Here is a 22739-nt window from a genome sequence, read left to right as displayed (position 1 = left end):
GCGGAAAAATCTCCCGCGCGTCTTTTTAACATATTCCAGAAAAGGAGCCTTTGTCTCCTATAATTCGCTGCGCGCGCGTATACGTATGTACAATAATTCGCCCAACAATGGATGCGCCGGGACCGTGTAGCATGTGACAAGCTCGTGTACTTATACCGCACTCTCGGAGGCTAAGGTTTCGCACAAAGAATCCCCGCGCGTGTAGCCGCTGCTGCTCTGGGGAATGCGTCTTATTAAAAATTCTTTGGAATTCATTTACTGCGCGTAGAAAATGCCGGCGCGCGGTGTTTATACACAATGAAAAGCCTTTTTTCCCCTTCGCTCTCTCGGCGTCGTATTGGAGAATTCCGGGCGGCCTCGCGGTAATCGTTGCTTGTGTATTGTATTATGCACAGAGCGAGAGAGTGAGAGGAATAAGAAGCGCACCGCGTATATTTCAGTCGGAATATTGCGCGCACAGAGCCCTTGAATATCAGTGGCTGGAGCCGGTAAAGTAGATTTAGGGTACGCGGAGCGCGAGTTAAAGTTTCCCGCGCCGAACGAATTTCCAGCTCGTATGTTTCAGCAGCAGCAGCAGCAGGCGTGTAAAAGGCATTTATCTTTTTTAGCGATCGCGCCGCCGCGAGTTATTGCAGTAGGTCTTGGAGTGAAACTCGCTGCGCTGCGACAAATTTATTCGTATACGCGGCGTAACTGGCCAAATGGATACCGCGCGTCATCTTGCGCGCGAGCGAGCGCTTTTGTGTGTAGCTCCGCTGCAGGGTCGCAAAGCGATCGTTAATATTATTATACGCAGGAGCGGCAAGGGTCGCAAGGATATCACTAATTCCCCGCGGCAGCGGCGAGTTTCGAATTCCGAATATTTACTCGCAGTGGCGCACGGCTGGCTGGCTGGCTGGCCTCCCACACACGCCCCCTCTGTCTTGCGCACCGGCCGCCTCGTCGTGTCTGCATTATAACGGCCGGCGCCTTTCTCTCCGCGCGGACTGCATATGTGTGTGCGGGGGTGTATATAACGCCGCGCAAAGTTTTATTATTAGGACAAATGCGGCAAGTTGGCGAAACGACCCGCCCGGCGATTTCCCCGGTTATTATACGCCGCGAAACTACCCGCCGTGTGATCCTCTCCCGCGCCTCGCTCGCCACTAAATACGTTAGAGAGTAGAGGGAGAGAGAGAGACAGAGAGAGAGAAAAAGCTTGAGCTGGGTTATATATACGTGCATCATGGTCGGCGTACATGCGAGATTATGTCTATACTACTCTCTCGTTCGCATCGAGAGTTTCGTTTCGTTTTTTGTTGATGAGTAGGATTTTTATATATTGGATTGGAAATGGGAGGATTTTGAGACGGGCTGAATATACCGATCCCCGGCGAGAGGGAAAGTGCAATATTTTCTTTTTAAATAAATCATGCTTTCGGCTCCCGTGAATCATTGCTGAATCGCACACACTACACGTGCTCCGAATTTTGATATGTATAGCTTGTGTGTACCCATAGGCGCAGGTTAAACGAACTGTTCCCTTATCAGCGTAAATTGATTGCTTTTGTGAAATTAAACTAATATTCAATATTATTTTAGCAATTTCATCAACTCGGCCTCGCGTATATTGCTCTGAAAATTAAAATCGAGGGAACGAAAACAATCGGGGAGTGCGCTTGCATTTCATTTATTTATTATTAACATATATGCAGAGAGAGAGAGAGAGAGAGATATCCTGCTGGCTGTTACAACCTCGATTGGAATCCACACATCATAATAGAGACTATTTCGAGTCGTTTATTCAAAAGTCAATTACTCTTTCCGCCCTGAACAATAATAAACCAACATCTCACTTACTCTGATGTATCGTCGAACGAAGCGCGGATAATCATTATAATCTACTTCTACACAGACAGACGTTCGGAAAAGGAAAATAAAAATAAAACGCCGTCAGTCCTCAATCCGCGGGAAATTAAGCAAATCGAATATGATAGATATGCATCGGCGTAGCGGCATTACTCGCTCGTTTAGCAGCAAACTATAGAGAATCCATTGCCACGTCCTACGAGCGCCCGAGCCCTCTCGACTACAAAACTCGTCGTCCGTGACGGCATTTGCATTGCATTATTCATAGCCCTCATCCTTTCGCGCAGTTTTCGATCAGTGCTATATGCGCTGCTGCCGCCGCGGCTCTAGTTTCAGTTCATGCATATTAGTCGAGAGCTGGATATGTGCGTTTACGAATTCAGCTGGACGAGGCGACTCGACGCCGGCATTAATCTCCATAACTTTTCTTTTCTCTCTTTTCCCTTGTAAGTGTGTAAAGTCCCTCGATATCTGCATGCCTCAGGCTTGGGAATCCGGCAAAAATGCGGGATTACTGACGCCGCCCTCGTGCTGCTGCTTGTCGACGCTGGCAGTGCTGGAGCTTCTTTCAGGAGTCGAAGCCTTCTTAGCCGGTCCCCATGACGACGACGGCTTCAGCAGGCTCCAGTCTCTCTGCAAACAGTTACCGCGGATGATGCTTTATATTTGTATATGCGGCGAGATGGAAACAAACGCGAATACACGCACCCGCGGAAAAAATGCCCCGGGAGTTGGAAAATTTTCTACTCCCCCGAGCGTAGTTATATTTTCACTACTAGAAATCCGCAGCTTTGATGCAGCGTGCGTATGATAAAAAAAACTCTCTCTCTCGCGCGCGCGCGAGCGACGGATCCCTGTATCAAAGCCGACTTTTACATATATTCGCGTTTCGCTGGCGGGAGCTGACGGAGTCATTTTATACCCGAGCGCGCGCGTGTACGTCTTTTGAAAATTTTCAATCTCCCGCCGCCGCGCTCAGGTATATAAATATGAATGTACGCTTGCAGCGTCGATTGAGGCTTGCAGCTGTCGCGCCGCAGTCGTGAATTATCGTTTAACAAGCCCGCCGCCGCCGCCGCCGCCGCCGCCGCTGCAGCAAAGTCGCAAAGCTACACTAATGGGAGACTGAGTGCGGAGCTTTTTCAGAGGCTCGCGACTTTTCCACGGCGAGCACGCGATCGAGAGATCGAGATAAACCGCGACGCGCTCTTTCGTAAGGGTGGTTATTGGAGAAATGCTTAATCTTTCGTTTCCGCATTTTTTCTTCAACCTGTTCTCTATGGTAGAAAATGATAAATTTTTAACTAAAGAACGAAAAGTAAATTTAAAAAAAACTTTCAAATAATCCTGAGGGTTTTCTTTTTGAGAGGACGCACGGTTAAAGGCGCGTACCCTTCTTGAGATTACCTTGCGCTGAAATGTTCGTTTAATTGCCGTAACTGTCGTCAAGCTAACGCGACGGGGAGTGTCTTGCCGCAGCCGGCATTAATCTACTGGAAATTCAGACGAATACGCCCACGTTCTCTCTCGCGACATGTTGCGCTAACTTTGTATGAGCTAGCTTTCCGCTACTCTTATGGTCGAGCAATTTTAAAATTTCTCGCGTGGCAAAAAAAAAAAAAAAAAACACTCGAAAAGGCAATTCGGAATCGTCGTTCCGTCAACTCGCAGCAATCGCGCATACCTCTGAGCTTCCGAGCGTTAATCTTCCCTCGGGCGCATGAAACGCAACTTTTCTAATTTTTCCCTGTTCCCCGCGCGATTCGTACGTGCGACAAGTGACGCGAAAACTTTCTCGCGCGCTATTGCGCATATCACGGGATTCCATTCCGAATGTGTGAGCTGCATAGAGTATATAAGCTTGTTAGCCATACGCGATGACTATATAACGAAAACGAATTCTCGCGGCGTGATGATGCTTTTCGGAGGCAAACAAACTTACCGGTCCACGCCAGAGGTGGTAGCAGAAGAATATTGGCATCGGCGCGAGGGTCGATAAGCCAATCAAAATACCAATAACGTCAGCCCAGACTGGAAACTTGTAGTCCCCGAAGCTGGCTGTGCGGTAGGTGTACATCTGGTATATGAACACACCCTGCGAGGACAGTGAGAGAAAGGGATTATTTATGTGTATGTATAATTTATATTTATTATATGTTTCGCGTTATATTGTATTTCGAGCCCGATACTTCAATTTGTCACAGGAAAGGTAAAAGGTGTCAAAAGTTATTCCAGTGTACGAGTTCATAGGTCGATCGAACCGTGGCGAAGCCCGTAACTATTATTATATGCGGAATTGAAACTAATTGAAAAATTTTTGCTCACTCGTCTTTCAATACATATATATACGCTGATCGAAACGAATGTCACTCGCGGAGAGAACATTTAATCAATTATTTCATTGGGAGCGTGAGTCGCTCCTGAAAACAATTCATATTATTCATACGTTCAACATTCGTATTTTCATTTATAATGCAGCTATAATGTAGATAGTAATAATGCATCCATTCAATTTAACATTCCAAATGCACTATTGTCGCTCTCCCAGATAACCAGTTTCTACTTTTCAGGGCTTGCCAGGGGTGATCGAGAGCAGTCAGGTGATAGCTTTGTTCAAATAAGTAAATTTTTGTATGCATACCTTATTCACCTGACTGAAACGCCAACGGTTACACGGCGAACTACGTCTGCCCGCCCTTAATAATTGACATATCACAAAAATAACATGCTATAATTCTACTATAATAATAACCTGTCAACCTGTTTGTCTGCTCCTCCTAGTCAATAATACACTTTCCGATTGAATATACCGAATTTTTCGCAAAGATCGAGCATACGGTTTTCATTTTTAATAACCAAAAAATAATACGATACCAGGGTATGCACCGCATTGATTCAGCCATTCTGCGTGATGCCATTGCGCATCCTACTAATGCAGCGATAATTCCAAGAATAATTCAAAATATATGCACCAGGCAGACAGGCTAAAATCCGATACGCGAAGCCTCGATCAATATCGCTGGAGAAAAAAGCTCGCGGAATGTGTATATTTTTACCTGCGCGTAAATTGTACATACATATCCCCTGAGAGACAATTGTCAAATCAGCCTTAACGTCGTTATCGCGCGAATGAGGCCGCGCCCTTGTTTCTTCGAGATAGGCGTTGAATTGCGGTAAACGCGGTTACGCGACCGCGCATTTATTGGTATAAATTTCAGCGGTCGCACTCGACGAATTATTAATGAAGCATCCGGAAACGCGTTAACCTGTCAATTAGAGCGACGCGCGCAGAGATGTATGTATGTATATATATATATATATATATATATATATATATATATATATATATATATATATATATATAGAGAGAGAGAGAGAGAGAGAGAGAGAGAGAGAGAGAGAGAGAGAAAGAGCTTTTGATGCACATACAGTCCAGCGCGCGACGCGAGTTCGTTGTTTATTTTTTATCATCGTCGGTGCACGAGCGGTGTTCTTTGATTTACGAACGCGGGCTAGTTAATAATCGGAAATTGGCTCCTATCAGTTTTTCCTGCGTGTACGTACGCGTTGCTGTTGTTCGAATTTCCGCGAGTTGGGTTATACAGAAGCGGGCGATAAAAACAGCGATTCGTCATTTTACATCTCGCACATATAGACACATGTCCCGTACCGGACCTAAAAAATCGCTGAAATCTGGGTTCACTCATCGGGCTTTCTCAATGCCTTGGCACGTTTTCTCGGTAAACTAGCCTACATAGGCTTAAAAGAGACGATAATCGTAATGTTTTTATGGTCAAACTCAGCGTGCGCGCTTTTCATCTTCGCTATACATGTCCGCAGTCCGCGTGCATACCAATATATAATTATCGCAGCGACCAGCAGCGCACACCCCCGCGTCTGCCAATTTCTAAAGCCGGTCCAAGTGGTGTACACGCACACACTTACACACACACACACACACGTAGAACAATATATACTTGCCAGACAGGTGGCCGGCGCGAGCAGAGTCCAGCTGAGGCGCCAGTACGCCCTGAGCAGAGGGCCGAAGTTCATTTGCATCTCGGCGAGGTTGTGCAGAAGTCTGCCGCAGCCGTAGAACCAAGCCGGCAGCACGAGCTCGGCGAAGCCGATCAATAGGACGGCCCAGGAGGCTGTGTTCCAGTCCATCAGGGTGAAGAGGTAGATGCCTCCGTTGCAGAGCATCGGTAGCGAGAGCAGCCAGCCGAGCGCACAAACCACCAGGATCACGCGGCTCTCGTGCGGTCGAAGATCCGGGCGTACGTCCATAATCGCGCAGCTTATCGCCTGAACGCCGGCGAACTGTGTGCACCGAAAGAGAATTCTGTCATAGACTGCGGCGCGCGCGCGAGGCTGAGCTGGCCGCTTGATTGAAAGCTAGCCCTGGTGAAAAATCTCACCTGAGATTTTTCTGTTTGTTGTGATTGAGAGTGTTATACTTCTTAGGTAGTGAAATCCCTCAGATGAGTTAAGATAAAAACGAAATCTCATGACTCAAAATTTTTTACAAATCGAAAAACTGCTTCAAACGATTCAAAACATTGACTTTTGAATGTATAATCTCGGAGGGATTCACGATACCCAAGAGGTAACTTTTAATTACAATAAACTGAATTAGAGCTATTCAAGGAATTACACCAGCACTGAGAGAAATTATCCTTTTGAGTCATAATTGCTGTCAAAAGGATTTTCTATCCTATAGGATACTTATTTTTTTCCATTGGGTTTCTATATCCTCTAGAAACGCCCATTTTTATGTAAAAAGTTTTAAGTAAAATGATTCAAATTATGAGGATATCTCTGCTCCAAAACGATTTTTTTCTTTTGACAACATTCTCCAGATTATTTCCTCTTGGTTCAAGAGGACATTTCCGTCAGTAAGAGGCAGATACCTCCGAATTGAGGAGCGATTCGTTCACGATTAAAAATTACTCACCTGACTGCCGAGACCGAGTATGAAGAGCATCAAGAAGAAGAGCACAGCCCAAAGGTTAGACAGGGGCATCTGCACCACCGCTTCGGGATAGACGATGAAAGCGAGGCCCGTCTCGCTACGAACCACTTCCTCGATGGGCAGGTTCATCTGGTTCATCAGGAAACCCATCACGGAGAAAGTGACGAAGCCCGCGAACACCGACGTCAATAGATTCGTTAGCGTCACGAACACCGCGTCCCTGCAATTGTGCGTTACACGAGCTTTGCATAAATAATGATCGAAGCCGATCTATATTCGATATATTTTCAATCACGCGCGCGAGTGGCGGTGACGATGTTCGGAGAGATGCATAATGAAAATCGACGTTGACCCGATATAAACGAGTGCCAGTATAATATGTGAATGTAAAAGAGACACGGGAGGTTATGAGCGTGAATTATTGATCGAGCGTATAACCAAACGAACATTCATTTTGTCGCGAGGCTATCAATTAGCTGTGGCTAAATTGTATCGATTATTTATTTGTTCGCGTTCGTTAATCACTCGTTTAACAGTCGCGCGTTAACAGCGAATACCGCCTTTATTATATTAATATTTAGTATTAATCGCGCGTAATATCCTTATCGCTGTGTGGATTACGCGCTCCATCGCGAATAATTTCGATTAAAGACATACGCATCACTTTACAGCTTCCGAGACATAAAAATATAATATTATTCGTTTGCATAAGGGATGCCTTCCATGTTTCCCCCCCACCGAGCGCTAATTAAACTAGATGACGATGATGTTCAAGTCGGCAGACAAATTGAAGCTCTAATGTGGCAATTTAGAGTCCGCGTCTACTTCCATGCTCAGTCTCCGCCGTGAATTTTTTTCCCTCGCTCGCGCGGCACACAACCCGTAAATTTATATGAGCACAACGTATACGCCGCCGACTCACGTTTTGACCATTAGCGATCGTGAAGTAAAATTGTGGCGCTCGCTGCACAAACGATATAATTTTTCATGAACTCCATTTACAGCGACGCTTAATCCGCATGTGTACCGCATATTGTACTACACATCGTGCGAGAAAAAAAGAAAAAATAATAAAAAAAACTGCATCCGAACCACCACGCGCTTCTGGATATTATTGCATGCAGCAGTTTTGATCCGCCGCGGCGTGTTCTCTAAATCGCGCTGAAAGCTTTAAAAAGTAAATTATAATCCCGCCGCAACAATATTCGACGCTGTGCTATAAAAATAAACTCAAATTGATTTTAATCAAGTAATATAGGTATAATACTGTTACAATGCCGCTACCCTAAGCGGGTCTTGGGCGTTGTCGTCCAGATCGGACGGGTGGGTGCCTATCACCACTACACAGCGCGTCCTTAGGTTGCGGATAGAGGAACAGCCCCTGAGAAAGAGGTTAGCTGCGAATAAATTGAATAAGCAGCCGCGGACAGCCGATAGGAACAGGCGTGGGTGTGATGAGCCCACACTGTCGAACGCATTCATCTAGAAACACTACGCAAGCACCACAACAACAAAAACACTTCACATTATCTCTTATCTCTCAATCTATCTCTTTCATCACACATTACAAAAATGGGCCAAAATCCTGCTGCCGAGGAGGATGCGGGAGCGATGACAACTGCCCCGAAAGGGGATGTGTAGAATGATTCGTCACCTGGTCTTACGCGGTAACGATGCCAGCGAAGGCGCGCTGCCTTGCAGGGGGCGTTAGGATGCGAGAATGAAACCGTAGTGTGTCTGATGGCGAATTGACACTATCCTCGTCAAAGTCGGAAAGCTTTCATACTTAGTTCTAGAGAGGTATGGGGGTTATCACCTCTAGAACGGTGGACTCACCTGCGATCGGAACAGGATCCGAAGCGCGCGGGTTTAACATAACATCATGGCTCAAAAAAATCAAATCCGAACCAAAAGGGACTTAAGGGTCGGAACTTGGAATGTTCGCAGGAAGCTGATAGGTACAATCTAGATTTGGTAGCAATACAGGAATCGCGGTGGCCAGATGGCGGAGTACTAGCATCGGGTAACTTCGCGTACCTGTATGGGGCCGGGAGTGGGGGATCTCTAGGCACCGGATTTCTCGTAAGCAAAAGCATCATACATTCGGTTAAAAGTTTCAAATCCGTCGTCAATGATAGGCTCTCGTACATCATTGTCGAAGGTGAATGGTATAAATATGTATTTATTAATGTACACTGTCCTACAGAGGACAAAGAAGAAGAAGCTAAGGATCTCTATTTACGAAACTTTAGAGCAGGTAATCGACCAGTTCGCGTCTTACGACACAAGAATAGTATTAGGCGATTTCAATGCTAAAATAGGTAGGGAGGAAATGTTTAGGCCTACTATAGGTAAGGAAAGCCTGCACGAAGCCAGCAATGATAACAGTATTAGGGTCATAAATTTCGCGGCGGCAAAAGATCTTATAATCAAAACTACGTGTTTTAAGCACAAGAACATACACAAGGCAACGTGGACATCGCCGGACGGGGCCACACAGAACCAAATTGATCATTTCCTCATTGAAAAAAGACGTCATACTAATGTTCTTGACGTAAGGGCTTACAGAGGGGCAGATAACTCGGACCACTTCCTAGTAGTAGCCAAATTAAGAGCTAGACTAGTAGCGAATCAAAATAGTAAGCGAGCAAACAAGGTAGAAAGCTTCGATATTGAGAAACTACGAGATAGAACAGAGCGAATTAGGTACCAGATAGAAATTAATAACAGGTTTCAGACACTTGAAGAAGCAAACACATCGCCGGAGGGGAATGACGAACCGAATAGCTTATGGGATGACATCGAAAAAACGGTAAAAGAGGCCGCGAACAAAATACTGGGTAAAAAGAAAGAGCCAAAGAGCAAACCATGGTTTGACGAAGAGTGCGAACTCTGGTTTGAAAGGCGCAAAAAGGCTAAATTAGATAGCTTACAAAATAGAAGCGATAGGACCGTAGAAGAGTATTCTAACGTAAGGAAACAGACGAGCATAAGAAGCGGGAGTATCAAAAGAATCTTATTAGGAGAATAGAAACTAACAGTAAGGAAAATAACCCCCGCGAAATGTACAGAGGGATTAACGCCATCAGAAAGGGTTTTAGGAGTAGAGCGCAATTGATGAAGGACGAAAACGGGGACCTCGTAACAAATGACAACGAATTACTGTCGTTGTGGAAAAATTATTTCGATAAATTATTAAACGTGCACGAAAATAGCGAAGAATTAGGGGACGAAATTCACACTGCTGAACCCCACGTGGAGGAACCGAGCTACCAAGAAGTAGAGGCCGCGATTAAAAAACTATAAAACAACAAAGCCGCGGGAAATGACTCTATACCAGCTGAGTTACTCAAATATGGGGGCGTCGAGCTCACTTTCAAAATCTATAAACTAGTATGTGCCATCTGGAAAATGAAACAATACCCGAAAATTGGAAGGAATCTATCATTATACCGATTTTTAAGAAGGGGGATAAGACAGACTGCAATAACTATAGGGGTATTTCACTTTTAGCAACGTGCTACAAAGTTCTGTCAAACGTAATACAAGCTAGACTCACTCCATTCGCGGAAGATATAGTAGGAGATTATCAGTGCGGATTTCGGCGCAACAGATCGACGAGCGATCAAATGTTTACCATAAGACAGTTGTTAGAGAAAAAGTGGGAATTTTGCGAAACCATACACCAACTATTTATAGATTTTAAAAAAGCGTACGACTCTATTAAGTGAAGCAAAATGTATCAAATTCTAGTACTTCTCGGTGTACCGAAAAAACTCGTGAGATTAATTCTAATATGTCTGAACGGAAGCACGGGAAAGGTCCGAGTAAGCGGTAATGTATCAGATCCCTTCATGATACGCGATGGTTTAAAACAAGGGGATGGGCTCTCTACGGTGCTGTTCAACTTAACGTTAGAGTATGCCGTTAGAAAAATGCAGGTTAGCCAGATGGGCGCAACGCTTAATGGGACAATGCAGATACTAGTCTACGCAGATGATTTGGATATAATGGGGGATTGTAGGGAAACGGTAGCAAGAAACGCGGAAATCCTCATAAAAGCGGTGGAGTATACAGGGTTAGAAGTGAGTGAATCAAAAACAAAGTACATGATTGTGGATAAGCTAGGCATCTGCAGAGGGGAGGAAGATCTCAGAGTTGGGAATTTTACTTTTGAAAAGGTTAGCGAATTCAGGTATCTGGGTACGACCATAAATGATAGAAACGAGATTAATGTCGAAATAAATAAGAGACTCCATTCGGGTAATGCTTGCTTCTACGCCGTGAGTAATTTACTTAAGTCGAGGCTGTTGTCTAAAAACGTTAAAATAAGAATATACAGGACAATAATACTGCCGGTGGTTCTGTACGGGTGCGAAACGTGGGCTCTCACTAAGCAGGCGGACAACCGTTTTAGGTATTTGAAAATAAAGTCTTGCGAAAAATATACGGGCCGAAGAAAGATGAGGAAATCGGGGAATGGAGGAGACTACACAATGATGAGTTACATAATCTGTACGCGTCATCAAATATTAACAGAATAATAAAATCGCGTAGATAGAGGACAACGTAAAAGCGGATCTAGTAGAAATAGGACGGGTGGGTGTCGATCACAAGATAGGGCAGCGTGGAAGGCTTGCGTAGATGAGGCGATGAACTTTCGAGTTCCAAATGCCATGTAAAAAAAAAAAAAAAAAAAATATAATATAGAGTTACAGTTACACATATCAAATGCTTACACTTTTTACCACTAGTCATGTATTTGTGCTTCTGAAGTCACAGTTGATAAAAAGCCGCAAGAAACTAAACTTTCTGTTTGAAAAATTAATGAATATTCGTTGTTGTCCTTGCGTTAGCTAAAGACGCAGAGTATGGAATCGCTGAGTATACGAAAGTGCGATAATGTGGAAGTTTTGCATTCGAATGTAGGAAACTTGACCGGATTATAAATATCGCATTCTGTTACATTGCATTCTCGCCATTTGTCACGGGTTATGGATTCTCCCTTGTTAAAAATATATAGGTGGATAATCCATATGGATTTGTACGGATTCTATGTGGATATTCTATATGGATTATCCATATGGACAACCATCTAGTTTTTTGAAAAGTTCAAAGTTTTAAAAATTACTTTTGCGCCTGTTATATATAGGTTGTCTTTCATTAATGGGAGTACCACCTGGGTGATAATACCAAAACTGGGGTTGTGAGCTTCAAAATTTTGATCTTCTAATTAGTTTATAGAAATAAAAAATTTTTGTTATGTCGGAAAAATTAAGCTTTTGGAGCTCACAGCCCCAGTTTTGTGGTTATCATTGGGATGGTAATTCGAATAATATATACAACAGGCGCAAAAGTAATTTTTAAAACTTTGAACTTTTCAAAAAACTAGATGGTTAATGGATAATCCATATAGATATCCACCTCTATATTTTCAACAGGGTCAGACGTAATTGTCACTTTTCCATAATTTGAATTTCAAAGAAGAAGCTCCGCACCGCAGATTATTTCTCGCGCTAAATAAGATGCTTTACATAAAAGGCCGTAGCTAGCAGCGCTGTCGTCGTCGACCGAAATTCTATCTACGTAAAGCCCAAAATGGATCCCCTACACATCGCTCTAATAGCCTTTAATAAGCAACTCGAGTGATAGTTATTCAGCCCCTCGCATCGTATAATGCGACGACGCGATAAAAATCACTTAAGCGTAATTGAAGCTGCCGCAGTCGCGTATCTCGACTACTCGCACGCTTGTCAATCCTACTTTACACGAGAGAGCGGACGACCGAAAAATCCAGTAATCCGCGGGAGTATTTTTAACCGACTCTCTCTCTCTCTCTCTAGCTATATACGCTCCAGCTCTCTCTTTCTCATAAAGTCGGAATGCTCGGGACGCCTTACGATGCTCGATGGTCCATTAAGAGCGATCTTCCGGCAGCGGCTTGATTGCCGCACTTTCATTGCTAATTCAGGCCACTCGCACAGTAGTCCTCGCGTCCAGAACGATTCACGTGCAGCGGAGCTATATGTATATATATATATATATATATATATATATATATATATATATATATATATATATATATATATATATATATAGAGAGAGAGAGAGAGAGAGAGAGAGAGAGAGAAGGGCGTCCCAGTGCGCTCAGCTATAGACACGCGGCTGGATTCGATGGAACGCGACCTATTGTCGTGTGTATGCCGCGTTATGCATGCATGCATGCAACGCGGCACGTATATATATATATCGATCTCTCGGCATATCCGCGAATAAAGATTAGAGAGCTGATTCTACTGATCTGAATTCGTCGGATACCTACTCGTCCGCGCAGAGCAATTATCGACTTTTATCGCCTCGATTTTTCGGGCATTATTTATACTCTATTCGTCGCGGATTACGAGTTAATTCGGAATTCGACTTTTAACGAGTGTCACTCCAGCCGAGGGGCAGTACACACAAAATAATCCCATGATCAAACAGCGGCAATTAAGAAGGACGAATATTTTCAATCAGCGGCTCGCGCAGCGTCAGTAGTAGTCAGCTCGTTATTAAGGCGATAAAGCCTCCCGCGCGGCGGCGTCCATTTTAATTAAGTCGTATCTCGGAAAGGCGATCGAAATTAGAAAAGATTTCCGCGCGCGCGAGAAAATAATTTTTCACGGGACGCTCTCTCGCGATCATAACGAGCGCTGTATATAGTATAGCGAGAGAAGAAAAGATCGACTCGCGGCGCGTCCGAAGTAAGTGAGAAAAATTCCCTCGAAACGTATATATATATATATATATATATATATATATATATATATATATATATATATATATGTATACGTATATACAGCGCGTCGAGAGATTTATCGGTGCAAGGGCGTCTCGGGCTTGGAAAGAGAGAAAAAAATGGAAGACGAGCTGTTGAGGGGGTTACAATCTCGTAAGGGGCCGGGGAGGGAGCATAAACTCGTTACGCGCTCCGGGGACGTAATAATAATGACAGTGCGAGGGAATTACCGGCGCGTCCGAGAGATTGAATTCGGTTTTGAATAACGAGCCTTCCAGCGGGAAAAACTTTTGTGCCTCCGTCTTTATTCCATACCTCCCGGCGGGGGATTATGGATTTTCAGAAGATTTCAGAAATTGGAAAAGCTGCGTCGAGAGCTACACGTAGTTTTCGCGCACGAGGGTTACGACCTCATTAAATTTCAAATTATACACGCGTGTACATTTCTCTTTTTTTCGAAATCCACCGAGCTGCGAGGAATTTTCACAAGTGGCTGAAAATTAAAAAACTCCCCGCAGCTCTTCACTTCATATATTCCGCTCGGTGAAAAATCGAAGGAAATTCGAACGCTCTGGCAGAAATCGAGCGAAGTAGCCGGGAAGCTATAGCTGCAGGTAGACACAAAATCCCGAGGGACGCGCGGGGGAAAAAAGCGTCCAATTGAATCTCGGCGTATCCGTGTCGCTGAAGCTCCGTCTCGCAGCTGCGGAACGCGGATGTATAAGAGCCGCAAAGCACAGGACAAACGAGCGAATGGCCGCGGACACGGGCCGGGTAAACAGAGAAGCGAAAAGGAAAGAGAAGGAGAGCACAGACCTGTGACAGTTGTTGCTGAAGGAGCTGTAGCTGGCCAAGGTGACCAGGGAGCCGCATCCGATGCCCAGCGAGTAGAACACCTGGGAGGCCGCGTCCGCCCAGACACGGGCGTCCATCAAGTAGGACCAGCGCGGACTTATGTACCAGAGTATGCCGTCCACTGCGCCCTCGAGCGTCGCTCCTTAGAGAGGGACAAACAATACGGATCGTATATAGTAGCATAGCGTGTACGCCGGCATATCGTCAATATTTACTCTCGCGGGGAAAAATGCATCCCGGACGATTTTTCGAGCAAAGCGCCTGTACTCTCTCCGGCGGTGCATAAATATTCCAAGTAATTTGCCCGGCCGCGAGGACGATTCCGGAAACAGCCACCCGTAAAAGCGGCTTAAGCTCGGAGAAGAGAGTACGTACGCGCGGAAGGGGGAAAAAAAACTCTCGCAATCCCGGGCCGGATAAGGGCCGGTCTTTTAAAAGAGGCCTCGAGAGGGAGAGATTCGAACGTGGCAGCTCGTTATTATTCCGCGTATGTGCAGAGTGAGCGAGAGTGTGTGGAGGTGCGGAGCAGCCGAGCCGATAGTCTTACCTCTCTAATGACGAAATCCAGTTTAGAACTCGGGCGCGAGTTTAGAATGTCGAGTGACTTATTTTGCTGCTGAGGAGGCTCGCGGAAAATCAGCCCCCGCAGGGCGTGCATGCACACTCTTTCCGGACTTTTTCGCCGATGCGCGAAAATTCGATATCACACGCGCGCAGTGGTGATATAAAGTATTGCTGGTGCAGAGAAAGAGATTGTAATTGGATCGAAATATCGCATATATCGCATATAACGCAAGAAAGGAGCTTACCTCTTATCATGAAAGCGATGAGGACGAAGTAGGGAAAGAGGGCGGTGAAGTAGACGACCTTGCCCACCGACTGGATGCCCTTAATGAGGCACAAGTAGCAGACGAGCCAGGCGAGGCTGATACAGCCGAGCAGCTCCCACCTCATTCCGCCCCAGTCCTCCCATTTGGCATCTCGGATTCCTAAAACGTAATCGCTGCCGGCGACGCGCAAGCCGATAAACAGACCGCTATGTGTACGCGCGCTCGCGTCAAGGCTCATTCTTTCCGGTCAATATATTGGATCGCATAAACACACCGGCGCCCGGCTTTGATGAATAACGTATCCGCACAGATATAGTTATATAGACTCACTTGTAGAACTCCTCGGAGGACAGGGTGCGGTTGTACAGGTGGCGGAGCTCGATTCCCGGGCCGTTGCCGCCGACTTTGTAGCAATGCGTCGGGTCGCTCAGGTTGCTTGCCAGTCCGAAGCTCCGGCAGAAAGCTTCGATGCCCATGCAGCTGCGGTTGTAGTAGACCAGGTCCGGCCGCTCGGCCCGGCACTCCGCGTCCTGCAGGCTGCTGTAGCAGTCTGCGAGCGCAGAGAATCGCGTTCAATGACATTTTTCCGAGAGCGATTATATCGTTGCTCCCTACGAACAGTAGCACAATTCAGATTCTTTTTATAAGAAAAGATTCGTTATTTTTCAATTAAAAAAGAAAAGAAATTAAAACAGAAATTGATGTTTTTAAATTTTAACATTTTAAACATTTTTATAGGAAGAGCTAAATTAATTAAAAAATTGTATTTCCTATACAAATTTTTGAAATTTTTAAATTAAAAAAAATTTCCACCAATTTAATTAATCCTGCCGCTTTATTAGTTTTGCCTAAATAATATTTTTGTTCTTATAAAAAGAATCCGAATCGTGCTACTCTTCGCTGAAAAATCTGAGCGGTGCTAGTCTTCGTAGGGACCGACGACATGTAATAAGCATGCTAGATCGAAGGTGTCGGCGCTCACTCGGCGAGTTGAACTCGTTGTCGCAGTAGGCCCAGGCGAGCTTGCTGGAGAAGCTGGCGAAGGTGTAGAAGAGCGTCCAGGAGATGATGACCATGTAGTAGATGGTGACCAGGGCTATGACGACGATGGTGCAGTAGCCGAGGCCCTGGAAGGCCGGGGCCATGCGGGCGTAGGCCTCGGTCGGGCCCAGGCCCACGTACTGTCCGACGATCAGCTCGAGGAAGAAGATCGGCAGGCCCATCGTCAGCAGCATCAGCACGAAGGGGATGAGGAAGGCGCCTGGTACGGTATCATACATATATAGCTAGATAACTGTAGCTGCTCTCGGAGCCGTGTCGGAGCGTCTAAATGGCACACGCATAGCTATCGGAATAGCGCCTTTGAACTCCTGCGCCTATAGGGGGGAGGGGGGGGGTGGTAACTACGCGCATTCGCGCTTCGGGCAATCGATATGCGGCTGCTGCAATGGCAGAGATGTGCAACGCGATGCAGCTACTCTGGGCGCTTGTGTATGCTCGTGACAGCCGGCCGTGTAGCTACTGGCTACTGCTGCTGCTGCTGCTGCTTCGCTCGCGCGGCGCGCAAGGCACGAGGAGCAATCAATATTCTACGCGATTAGCGGTCTATGTATCGCGCCGCTGCTGCGATGCGCGCGTGTGCAGCTACTTTTTCTTTGCCCTCGCGATGCTCATTAGCTCGGATTTCGCCAATAACGAACGGAATTCGCTGCCGATCAGTGGTATACGTATAGGTATCGCACGCTTTGTAATTGATTGATTATATTCGATCGATGTAATAAGTACAATATATGGGAATTCAACGCGTCCGGTTTGTATTATTCGCGCGCGAGCTTTTGTGCGGAACTGATGCAGTGCGCGCGGCGATGATTTGTTATATGTTTCAGAGATTGATTGTTCGACTCTTGTATATATTTCGAATTTTGAATCAATCGGCGTCAATCTCGCGCGAGAGCGTTGAGTATGCGATGGAAAATTTGCGAATAAGGATCGACGCGTGTGTTAAAATTGAACCGTGTAAATCACGCTTGGCTGTCGACGAAGCGCTTTATTTACCGGTCCGAGTTTTGTATTATGGAAGCTTTGTGCCGTTTTTAGAAGGCGAAAATAATCGATGTGCATTTTCAAATGTCGTCCGCAGGGACTTTGATTTTCTCGAGACGAAAGCTCTAAAGAATTCAGACGATTGCGGCAAAGTCATCACGAGCGCTGTAAACGTGTCGCGCAATTCGGTTACCCGAAAGTACAGTCGATCAAATTTAAAAGATGCATCACGTTGAATATTGTATACACAATGTACAATACATATAGAAGATTAGCGATAAAAAGCGAGATAAGATTGTTAATCGATCGGCTAATCGTTAAATCTCGTCGGTCCTTAGATTATACCGCACAACAAAAACCGAGCAATAATCGAAGCGCGAGCCGCTGGCCCTAATTCAGCGAACCGCAGCGCAAGCTCTGCGCAATCCGAAATTCGCGAGGAGAGCGCACGCACGTACGCTCATGCTACATTCTTTGAGCCCCGGGATTAAAGTATGCGCGGCTATAGACGGTATTCGCTAGACTGCGGCGCAGTACTGCAGCGCGTGTTATATAGACTAGGCAAACAGAGTATGTATTCGGCACCGATGTGAATAGAGAGAGAGAAAGAGAGAGTTGCAAGTTCCATACGTACCTCCACCGTTGCGATAGACGAGGTAAGGGAAACGCCAGACATTCCCGATGCCGACGGCGTAGCCGATGCAGGAGAGCACGAACTCCAGGGGATTGGCCCAGCCTTGCCGCTCGTCCGCCGGTAATTCCACCAAAGCTCCGCCGACCCCCAGCGAAAGCCTCTTTGCCTATCGTTAATACAGATTTACATGCAGTCGTGCATCGGTGTACAGCTTTTATGTCGTATAGAAAACGCTTTTCTTGCTCTTTCTCTGTGTCATAATGTGGCCTCGTGTGTGTGCGCGCATCAGTATACATGACGCGAGTGCCGAAGAAAGCAGAGCGTTAATTAAGGACCAAGCTTAGGCATGTAATACAGCGCGGTTGTACCTACGCCCACATAATTTGCTCGTTTTAATTTCGACGAGAGGCTTGAAAACGTCAAGGGTGCAATATATTGCTGTATGTGACTCAGGCAGTATGCAATGGAGTAAAAGCTTCAAACTGCGTAAACTGTATATCTTTCGAATATCATGCAGTTGCAGCTTATACATTCTTAGGATAAAAATAAATGACAGGATTGTTACGCAAAAAGACTTTAATTGCGTTATACAATCAAACTTTAGTTGCGCACATTTAAACTTATTATAGAGATTGTGAAATCTTTTTGACAGAACAGAACACCGCATTTCACGTCTTGTCATACCCGGCAATTTCTACTGCCGTCATGCATCCAATAACTCGCCTACATAAGCGCACAGATAAACAGCCAATAATAAAAAGACAGCATTTGATTGAAACGTGTAATTTCGGAGCAACATATATAATAGCGTCGATGGGCGCTTATATAGGGCGCGCTCAAAGGGAGCTTTGTCGGAAAACGGGTCAGCTAATTAAAGAGTCGTCTCCCGCACGCGTTAATTAGTCAGCTTTACACATAACACGGCCGCGTATCCATAAATACGCCCGTCATGCACGCGGATAGAGAGAGAGAGAGAGAGAGAGAGAGACGCGGTAGCGGGGAAAATCGTTTGGAAAAGCAGTTTACACGCGTCGCGCGGGCGTTTTATAATTCGGCCTCTATACTCGATTCATGTTTTTCAGTATACAGCCCGCCATAGTGTTTATAAGCACGCGCGTCGATGAAAAGTTCGGCCCAATAAAGCCGAATTCAATAGGCCAATTTCCTCCGCGTGAAATTCCACTCGAGAGCTGCTCGCGCGTGTAGCACTCTAAGTATATACAGAGCTAGTAGTAGAGCTATAGCGCGAAGCGATGAAAGATTAAGCGCGAGCAATTAACGATAAAGCAGTCAATTAGTAACGGTCCGCTCTCGCGCGCGTAACCCCTCGAAAATTCAGTCCATATCCCGCGTCTGTTTGTCCTTCGGCGTCGGCGGAGGATTTGCGCGCGTGCAGTATAAAAGCGCGAGTCGAGAGCGAGCGCAGCTTTCAGAGAAAACAATGGCCGAGCTGTACGCGCGAGCGGAATATCAGCTTTTCTTCTCTCTCTCTCTCTCTCTCTCGGTCATACACCTACTATGTTTTTCCTAACCCGCGCGGACAAACACACGCGCCGATCGCATTAAGCGATTTATTCGAGGCGCTTTTCTTGTCGCTACAGCAGCTCTCGTTGGGCTTAGAGCGATTCCGTATTGAGTGCGCGGCTGTATTATATGTAAGTACTTAGTTGGGGGAATAAATGAGAGGCGTGAAATCGCGGGTTTCTGTTTGAGCGAGAATGGGAGATAACGAATGTATCGGACTACCTTCCACATACTGATCTTGACACGAAAACGTCGCGTTACTATATAGCGGTGCTGTTACTATACATTGTAAGCTAAAAGAGATAACGAGTTATCCTCGAGCGCAGCGCGAAACGAGGCTGAAAATCGGGTAAAAATGAGTGTGAAGCAGGCGCGTTTCTACACGCGGCTCTGATCGTTAACTCCGCGAGATATAGTGTTTACCGTGCGCTTACACGCGCGAGCACGAGTTTATCTGCGGCTCGATCGCGCTGTACTTGTACGTATTTTTCCCGCTTTCGTGATTTTCCCTCCGCGGCTCGTTGTTCTTTTCGCGGGTCTCGAGACTTTGAAAAGAAAGGAGGAAAATGTCCACGAAAATCGCTCGCTAATCGCATTCTAATTTTGAAATTCAAAACGCGCGCCGCCGAATTTCCATTTTCAAAATTCAAATCCTACCGCGGAAATATGAAAGTCTAATTCGCGAGCTTGCAGTCCGTCGGGGGAATATTCGATCATTTTTCATGAGACCGCGGCGGCGCGCTGCGCGATGATATGCAAAAATCGAGGAAAATGAAGAAAATTGCGTGCAAGAATAATAATATGGAATGTACTGACCCGCTTCGGTTTCTCTTTCACTTCTTTAGCCATGTCGGGCCGCTCGGTATAAGCCTGACGGAAGAGTAGCGATGCTGTCGTTCTGGCGAACTCGAATAAGACGGACATGCCACGAGAGACGGAGACAGTCCTGAAAACAGTGCCGGCAGCCGAGAGCCGAAATATAACGAGCAGTTTCTCCTCGCAAGTATTATACTCGCGGAACACGACCGTCGCGCTTCTGCCGTCGCTGTAGTGCAAGCAGTCGAGAGAGAGAGAGAGAGAGAGAGAGAGAGACGATAAGAGAGAAGATATACCGTCGCGAGCATTATCTCTATCTCTCGCTCCGCGCTTATGATTCGCGATCTCTAGGGAATTACCCAATCCCGATTATACCTATAGGCCACCCGGGCTAATGTCCGATTCTGCATATATATTGAGCTGCGCTTATATGCCCGCACGTATATCCCGATATCGATATATTCGTTTCGTGTTTAAGCAATTTTCGCGCGTTTCGCCCCGAACTACCCAATTGACGGGTTGATTATTATTTTTCGAACTTTGCTCTGCTTTTTAATACCCCCGACGACGTGTCGTGCCGCCGATGCTCCTGATGAAGCTCCGAAGCGCGCGAAAATAAAAAACGAGAGGCAGAGAGATGAGGGGCGATGAAAAAGTCTGATCGAACTGGCCGTATTGACCGGAAATTATCAGAGCTGCAGGTTTGTTTGCTCCTGGTGCGAAACGAAGGAAACTAAATTCCGATGCTTTTTTCAAACTAGTTTCGCTCGCCGAGTGTGTATATACGCGTCGCGCTGTGTTTCGAGACTCGTGTGTCTAATGTGATTCCAGTTAGGAGGAATTTTATCAGCGAATCAATATGAACAGATGGTTTTACAATTCTCAGCTTTTGCGTGAGAAGTATACGTTATTCTTTGCACGTTTAAAAACAGGAATGATGAATTTTCCGAAAACCGTCGGGATGGATTTTCGAGTCGAAAGATTTTGTTTACGCCATCGGGTTATACAGCTACTCGATTTGCCGCGTCTAGACGATGTATATCGCACGAAGATGATTACGCGTACACCTTCTTCAGAGCTGTCATCGTGCGCACTGATGAGACCGCGGATCAAGTGGCTGCGCGTGCGGTATGCCAAACACTCCAGAACTGGCAAGCGTCACATCCGCTGATCACTTTTCGCCACCTTTACATCGGAAAAACAAAAGCAAATCGCATCGAAATAATATTTATTTCTCGAGCTACACGAGCCAGACGTTTTTAAGCTCCGCATCGGTTATCGATCCTCCCACGCACGTACAGTTCACTCCGCGGCGCGTTATCGCGAACAAGTTGGAAATTATCCGAGAATTAATGGAAAAAGCGCAGGAATAAAAAGATATACCTACACACACGTAAATAAAACCGAATCGCGAATCGGAAAGCGTATACATACAACGCTCGGAGCGATTTCGCTTTTAATTAGGTACAGCAGCGCCGCTGCAGGCAGGCATACGGTACGCGTCTGCCCCAGTATTCATTATTTGTCGAGCATCGCCGAAGCGCAAGAGGCGACAGGCTCTCATTATGCCTCGATAAACGAGATGCGACTCACCCGCGGTGTGTCGCGTGAGAAAAAGCTCCCAGCTATCGATTATTGCGAACTCGCGCGCGCGGCTCTCTATATATAGCGCTGTATGTGTTATACATATGTGGACTGCATTTGATCGGGCTCGGGTTATTTCTGAACTGTTGTACTGTATGGCTTTTTAATCGTTACACATTGTATATGTTACGATTCGAAATTTCGATTTATCGAGCTTTCAATTTCGGTCATACAATTATTGGGTTGATAGCGTGACGTGTGCCAATCTTTGTCGAAAGCATTATCGGATAACGCACCGCGAGCGCGCTGATGATGCAATTTTAAAATATTTTTCCACTTCCGTTGGACGCGCGCGTCTTTGCGGCAGATATTTATTATACCGGCTTGCGTTGTTAATATTTGCGCGTAATAAACTCGTCGAGCTGGATTTATTACTTGTCCCCCTTTGGTTGTCCATCGAAAATTGATCTCTTGAAAAATGATGTTACAATCCGTCACTTTTACCAAGTTCACTTTGTTTCGAGCCTAATAAAGCTGTATAATCAAAAACAGAAGTTTTTTTATCAGTGCTGCCGCAACTTTCGTTAAAATTATGCATAGGACTTTTCAACTGTAATGCATTGATGAAATTTGGAAAAGTGCTGAATACAATCACACTTCAACACAGTTTTTGCAATGAATCATTTGTTGTAATTACTTGTTTTTATAAATTAACGGAATGTAACCGTCTTGAGTGTGATGTTACAAATATTGCATTCGTTGATTGTACAGTGTCGGTGACTAAAACTTATTCATCATTGAAACTTTTTTTTTTAATTTGTTCAAATCGAGTTGTCAAGATTAAAATTGAAAGTA

At 45.5% G+C, this 22739-nt stretch overlaps 1 protein-coding gene across 1 annotated transcript; it reads right to left on the bottom strand.

Annotated features, from left to right (window-relative positions):
- Positions 1-1653: 1653 nt before the first annotated feature.
- LOC100124282 (sodium- and chloride-dependent glycine transporter 1) lies at positions 1654-21061 on the bottom strand. Its single transcript, XM_031932564.1, has 10 exons — positions 20301-21061; positions 17961-18126; positions 16266-16544; positions 15614-15833; positions 15263-15456; positions 14415-14595; positions 6803-7040; positions 5830-6168; positions 3791-3943; positions 1654-2481 (listed from the first exon to the last, which is right to left on the bottom strand). Exons 1-10 carry the CDS (start codon positions 20406-20408, stop codon positions 2329-2331), a joined length of 2031 nt encoding a protein of 676 aa, XP_031788424.1. The 5' UTR covers positions 20409-21061; the 3' UTR covers positions 1654-2328.
- Positions 21062-22739: the final 1678 nt, after the last annotated feature.

The sequence above is a fragment of the Nasonia vitripennis genome, chromosome 5, assembly GCF_009193385.2.
Source record: "Nasonia vitripennis strain AsymCx chromosome 5, Nvit_psr_1.1, whole genome shotgun sequence".
NCBI classification, from domain to species: Eukaryota; Metazoa; Arthropoda; class Insecta; order Hymenoptera; family Pteromalidae; genus Nasonia; species Nasonia vitripennis.
This window is presented reverse-complemented; position numbering and strand designations above follow the sequence as displayed.